Source organism: Macrobrachium rosenbergii, chromosome 29, assembly GCF_040412425.1.
Source record: "Macrobrachium rosenbergii isolate ZJJX-2024 chromosome 29, ASM4041242v1, whole genome shotgun sequence".
Lineage (NCBI taxonomy): Eukaryota > Metazoa > Arthropoda > Malacostraca > Decapoda > Palaemonidae > Macrobrachium > Macrobrachium rosenbergii.
The window spans coordinates 18,132,084-18,139,347 of NC_089769.1; the positions used below are offsets into that span (position 1 = coordinate 18,132,084).

A 7,264-nucleotide genomic window follows, 5' to 3' on the forward strand; every position below is an offset into this window, starting at 1 on the left:
AACATTTAAAATTAAGGGATGATGAAGCTAAGTGAACTGATACAGAAATAGAAACGCGAGTTGGGATACGAGTAGAGATGTAAATCACAGATAACGTTAACACTTACGCAATGAAATGAAAAGGATTCAGGTAAAATTTTCTTTTCATGATTTTCATGTTTTTGCATAAGTTTTTATGTGTCGGGTCAACCAGAAACAATTTCCAGTTCAGGATGGATTGAATTGTTCTTTGCAATCTGGCTGCGGAACGAATATGTTCCCTAAATGAAGGAAAGCATACCACATTTTATATCTGCTCTGTAGCAGCACAAATATTAAGCTGCGAAACTTGAACCCAGTATTATACATTTTATATATAGTGTGCCATAAAAGCTCATGATCACTGATACAAGAACTGACCGTACCTTAGGCTTATTAGTTTTGGCAATAACGTTTTTGTCGTTGACAGCTTCCTTCAAAATTGGAAGTAATCTTATTAAGCTCTCACATTGTAGGTTTTCCTTACTTGTTTTAGTTCTTGTAGTTAAAAGAAATATTTCGTATTATATAACTTTTCCTGCTAACCCATACTAAATACCAAAAAAAAAAAAATAACTAGACTTCGTAGACCAAATTGTGAATACTGTACTTCGTTATTGTCATCTGAATTTAATTTATTTTTTTGATTTGTTTTACATGTTGTTATTCCCTTCCGTGGATAATTTTATTCTGTATAAGCTTAGAATCTATTGGCGATCTCCTTGTGTTTCGTATGAATGCGTGCACAATTTGAATGCTAATGATGATTTTAAAAGTCTGTAGGGGTGCATAAGAAAACAGCGGAGATAATATTGGAACAGCCAGTTCAGACTGCCTGAGCTTTGTACGCATTTGTTACGCTGATTATTTTTGATCCGTAGAAAAAAAGTCTTGAGAAGCTCCCTTCGTCAGGGCGTACCCACAATTAGAGCTCCTCCACTGTGGGGATGGATACGATTGGGGGAAAATATCAAGAGTGATTCCTTCTCGATGGTGGAGATGGAATTGCTCGCGTCCGCTGTCTTTCTTTCTTTCTTCATCGCTATTTTTCTTGCTTCATCTTAGGCTCCGACCCACAACATTCGACTGACCAAATACAGCGCTTAGGTCTACAGAAGCACTGCTAGTTAAATAGAACATGCCGAAATCGCTCCGTCAGCGCATAGGCTACAGACCTGGGGTTTGATACTATTGAGGAGAGTGCTTTACCGTTTACACCACGAGAGAGAGAGAGAGAGAGAGAGAGAGAGAGAGGTCGGGGGAGAGGTTTATGTGAATGATGGAGAGAGTGAGATAGTGTGTGTGTGTAGTTTTGGGGATTACCTTAGAGGTTAGACAGACTAGAATAAAGAGACCTTTAGACATCTACAGGTAAAATAAATGGAAAATATCGGAGAAATATCGAATTTTTAAGTCAGGGCAATTACCCGTATGCCACGTTAACGTCTGCCTATGGATGGTTGCCACTAAATTTATAAGTTTTATGGTAAAAATAGGAACGACCTAGAAATGGGTTACACAATCTGGCTCACTCCTTGTTTCGTATAGATAATGGAGAACCCCCAGCGTGGCCCACAAAGAAATCCAAATCCTTCGATTCCAGGATCAGGGCTAAATCTTCATCGGCACCTGAGACCTGAGGAGCCTCCCTTTCCGACCATTTTAACAGCCTTGATACTCCAGGATCCTTAGATGGCTTCTGGCCGTTACATAAAGTAAAGAAGATACTCCCGAACATCACTCCCAGCTGTCACAGTGAGGTCTTCTTAAATAATTTGGGATTTTATCTTATGGGAAAGAAATAGAGGGATTTCAGATTGTTATTTTTTTTTTTACCCAAGTTACGTTTTCTACTTTTTTTTCTTATTGCCTGGCAAGAATGAATCTCGATTATCTGGCAAGACAGTGTTCCTCACTGGTAACACTGCTTGCTAGTCTCCCCTGTGTAAGGTGGTGTAATCGTGGCTGAGATTTTAAATGTCGTTTTGAAGTAGTCTTTGTTGGTTGATTATTAACTGCAAAGGTAGATAAAGTAACGACTGTCTAATATTGATATTATACATGTGAGCATAATATTAGGATGCCACTATATTAACTTGATTGTATAATAAATGTAACAAGCCTGTCAAGGCAATTTTTTATTTGCTCTACAGGCTTCGAAAAATCAGAGAAAAGTGGTGAGATGAAGGAATGGCTTGTAATAAATTGAATAAACCAACGGGCTATGTTTATACTTAATGTTATGCATGTACACATATATACTGTACGTATACATTATATGTTTGTGTATTTTATAATTTATATGTAACTAATGTGTATATACTAATTTACTTGATATAGCTATATCAGTGTGCAGAATAACTGATTGTATACAATTTTCTTTTCTTTTCCGAGAAAACCTAATTTTTTTGGCTAATGTTGTTCCATAAAGTTACCGAACGCTCGGAAATTCATTACGATCTTCATCAACGTTAAGAAGCCTATCTCAGAGGGATCGTAGTCATGTTTCTCATAAGCCATAAAGATTTGATGAGCTTAGACCATAAGTACTTTTTTGGGCAGTTTCCGAAATTATTCCTAAAAGTTGCTATTATTATTATTATTATTATTATTATTATTATTATTATTATTATTATTATTATTATTATTATATGTGAAGGTGGTATGGAACTACATTAAATTGCGAGGAAATTAACTGAAATCACACATACGTTACGGTAAGATTGTGAAACCAGAGATTTCACGAAATCTTTGAAATTTTCAGGGAATTCGTGAAATCACCAATTCACTTAGGAACATTTGATCCCCGATGGTCTAGTGCTAAACATGGCGAAACAGTGTAGATGAATCACTGTTTCGCCGTGTTTAGTACTAGGCCAGCGGGGGTCAAGTGTTCCCAAATGAATTAGTGATTTCGCGAATTCCCTGAAAATTTCGGTGATTACATGAAATCCCTGGCTTCACAATCTCACTGTAACAATAAGTATATATATAATACACATATATAATACATATATGACATATATATAATATATGTATATATATATATATATATATATATATATATATATATATATATATATATATATATAAAATATATATATATATATATATATATATATATATATATATATATACTCGTATATACATATATAGATAGATCTTTGAATCAGTTCATCATTTCAGTTAATTTTCTCGCAATTTTAATATACTGTAGTTCCATACCTCCATTACATAAAATAATAATAATAATAATAATAAATTTTAGGAACAATTTCGGAAAGTGCCCAGTATTTCCAGTACTTCTGCTTCTTCAACGCCGAATTCTTGAAGGGATAAAAGAAAACTGCTACTATGCTGCAACATTTATTGTATTCCAAGCCTTCTTGGACAAGCCTCTTCATCGTGGAGGGAGACCACATCTGCCAGGGATTATTGCTGGAAGTCTCCAGGCTGCCATCCCTTGTGATGGGGAGCAGCGTCATCCTTAGGGAATCCATGGAGTCAGGGGCCAGTGTGGTTTGCAGATATAAATTGTGAAGAGGCTATGAAAGCCTCTCAATATGAATCGTGCTGGTGTGGAGACTGGCTGCAGGCTTTGGTCTTTCCAGGAAGCTGGGGGATTCATGGAACATGCATCCTGGCCTGTAAAATTCATTGATCTCTTGTTTGAATATGAAACTTGCCGTATTTTTATTTTCATTTAAATATATTTCATTTTCATTTAGTTTCTTGGCTGCAGTCGGCACTGTACCAGAATGTAGTTCCATTGTGAATCAAGTGTAGTCCTGAAGATGATGGGGTTTGAACCCATGTCAGCTTGGGAATAAATAAAAATAGTTGCAGTTTTTGTTCATCCTTAAGATTTAAACCTTGAAGACGAAGAAATACTGGACATATTGGAAGTGTTTCCAGTATGTTACAGGTGCCACACATGTGTGTATACATTGTATATATATATATATATATATATATATATATATATATATATATATATATATATATATATATATATATATATATATATATATATATATATGTATGTATATGATATATATATGGATAATGTATGTATATATGTATGGATATGTGTATGTATAATATATATATATTATACACGTACATACATAATATATGTATATATATAATTATAAATGTTTGATGTTCTGACATCCTTAACTAATTTAAGGGACAAAATTCCCATACTTCAGACATTTTCCAAGATTTCATTTGGAAATTTCTTCGTTTCTTCATTCGGAGAGAACATTTGGGAAAGTATTCAAGGAGAATATTTTCACAAATAGTTTACCAATGTACTTGCTTTATTTAGTTATAAAAAATATTTTCCTTAAATATTTTTCTCGCTGAACTTGCTGTTTACATTCAGCGAGAATATATTTCAGGAACTTCCATCTCTGATTTTTTTTTTTCAAGGGGAATATGTATAAGGTAATTTAACCTCTAAAGTACTTTACTTATAAAAGATATTTTCCTAATACATTTCTCCCGGAAGTTTTAAAATATATTTCCCAGAAATATTTCTCCTAGGACATTTCGCCCCTGAACTTAATCAATTTACTCAGAGGAAAATATTTTCCCAAAACATGTTACCCCTGAACTTACTTTTATTTATTTTTTTCTTTTTTAGAAAGAGTACCTTCACAATGTATTTCACCCCTGAACTTTTTGAAGGAAAGTTAGTTAAGGGGGTGAAATATTCTCTTTGATTAAACAAAGTGCTAGAGGGAATTATTTAGGAAAAAATTCTTATTCGTTAAATAAGTATTTTCCCTAAATAATTCACCCAAGCACTTGTTTATTCAAAGAGAATATTTCACCCCTTAACTAACTTTGCTTCAAAAGGATCTCTTTTCAAAATATTTCACACTAAAATTACGTCTTTCATTCAAGAGTAACTTTCCGTATGCATTCCATTCCTAAATGTTACTTTTCCGTTCAGATAAAATATTATCCAAAAAGATATCACCGTCTGAATATTTTTTTTTTTCCTTAATGGACATTATTTTCCGAAAAATTCAGTTTCCAGATTTTTCCTTTGCTCTGAGAGAAAATACTCTCTGAAAGTAAGGATTACCTTTTCGCTGAAAAGTTATGCTCATAAAAATCTTATATACCCGTCGACTTTCTTTTATTCATTCAAACAGAACATTCTCCAAAATATTGTACTACAAGATTTTCCATTCCTTTTCAACGCAAAGAGAAAAAGTGATTTTCGTACGCGTGAGGCAGAGAGGCTTTTTAATGTTGAGAGGAATGGCTCAAGATTCCCCCATCCCTTGGTTCCCTCTCAGGACGCAAGAGTAAATCACAGCTTCTCTTTCACAGTATGCCTTCCCCTCCGACACTAGGGTCGTCATTTACTCTCAGAAGACATTCCTGGTGTCTTTGCTCATCTTTTTTAATTGCCCTCCAAACGTCACCGCTTTAAAAGCTGTTAATTCATTTATAGAGAGAGGGCTCCGCTAATGGTCTCTCTCTCTCTCTCTCTCTCTCTCTCTCTCTCTCTCTCTCTCTCTCTCTCTCTCTCTCTCACAGCAATATACTCTTGAGATCACTAATCAAAACAAGTCATTCGCTCACCTTGGAAGATGACGAGGCGGTTTTTACATCACAAATGAATTTTCGCATTCCTCCGGACATATTTCACGAGTATCTTCAATACGATCGAATGAAGATGTATAATGAATATATATAATTTATATATTATATATATATATACACATATATTATATGTATATAAATATATGTATATATATATATATAAATGTATAATATATATGTACAATATATTTGTATTATATATATAATATATATATTAGATGCCTTAGGCATAGTCTTTCTCAGAAGCAGTTATTTAATGCTGATGAACACGTGGCATTCAATATTTTAAGATAGTACCTCTTATCTTTTGAGTCTTCTCTTATCCCAAGGATAAAACTGAAGGAAAGGACAAAAATCGGTGCTGTGTTTCTTCCTTTTATTTTCTTCTGCCAACAGCTGTTTCATCCGTTCATTCATTGCCTTCATCTGGGCTGTGGTAGATCCCTAATGCAACTGCACTCCAATATATAGTTGAGCACGATAAAAAAAAAAAAAATTATATATATATATATATATATAGAGAGAGAGAGAGAGAGAGAGAGAGAGAGAGAGAGAGAGAGAGAGAGAGAGAGAGAGAGAGAGAGAGATTAAAACAAAAAACCAATGAAATGAAAAATCAGCAAACAAATTTCACAGACAAGGATTATTTTTCATAATCTGCAGACATCTGGATATTCAAACTGTGCTGCTACAGTGTGGTGTTCACTGCTTCAGTGACTACTTAACTGCTCTTGACTGTAGCGTAGTGAACATTCTTTGTGTCCATAATAAGGTCATTTAAGAGGTGGTTCTTGTCTTGCACATCCACAAAACGCTGGTGGATTTTCCATTATTGTGATGGTCTTGAAGTTGCATCATCAGGGCTGTCATTGTAGGCTCAACGTAGTTTATATAGAAAGTCCTGGACGCCTTTTCTTAACTCTTAAAATAGTAAAACCACATTGGTCCTAGAGTCATTAGATCCCCGGGGGGCAGTGCTGTTTTGAGCACAAGGCCTACTCGAGTGATGTTCTCTCTTTTAGAGTGAAGACTTTTAGTGATGCTCTCTTGTAGTGTTTTCAGTGTTACTTCATTGGTTATGATCTCCCGTAGGGGGTAGGACTGTCAGTGCACCTCATGCGGTGCACAGGCGGCATTACTTAAGGTTCTTTGCGGCGTCCTTTCGGCCCCTAGCTGCAACCCTTTCATTCCTTTTACCTTACCTCCGTTCGTATTCTCTTTCTTCCATCTTACTTTCCACCCTCTCCTAACAATGGTTTTAATAGTGCAACTGCCGGTCTTTCCTCCTGTTCCACATTTCAAACCTTTTTTACTGTCAGTTTCTGTTCCAGAGCTGAATGACCTCATAGGTCCCAGCGCTTGGCATTTGGCCTAAATTCTATATTCTATTCTGTTGGTTATGATTCTCAGAATTGCACTCTATGTTTGTGAGGTGTCTCTTAGTCACCCTTGTGGCATATGTTTCAGTTTTTCACTTGTTCTAAGTTCTTCATTGGATGGGTCGATATCGTACTCGCCTAGCACTCTCCTAGGCCTGTGTTCGATTCTCCGGCCGACCAATGAAGAATTAGAGGAATTTATTTCTGGTGTTAGAAATTCATCTCTCTGTATAATGTCGTTCGGA

The 7,264-nt window shown here is 35.2% G+C and overlaps 1 protein-coding gene across 1 annotated transcript in view; it reads left to right on the forward strand.

The window, feature by feature from the left end:
• Positions 1-3,509, forward strand: part of LOC136854422 (uncharacterized) — a 15,303-nt gene extending 11,794 nt beyond the window's left edge. The window contains exon 2 of the mRNA XM_067130718.1: positions 3,400-3,509. Within this exon, the coding sequence (XP_066986819.1) occupies positions 3,400-3,509 (110 nt within the window). The remainder of the gene's footprint in view (positions 1-3,399) is intronic.
• Positions 3,510-7,264: the final 3,755 nt, after the last annotated feature.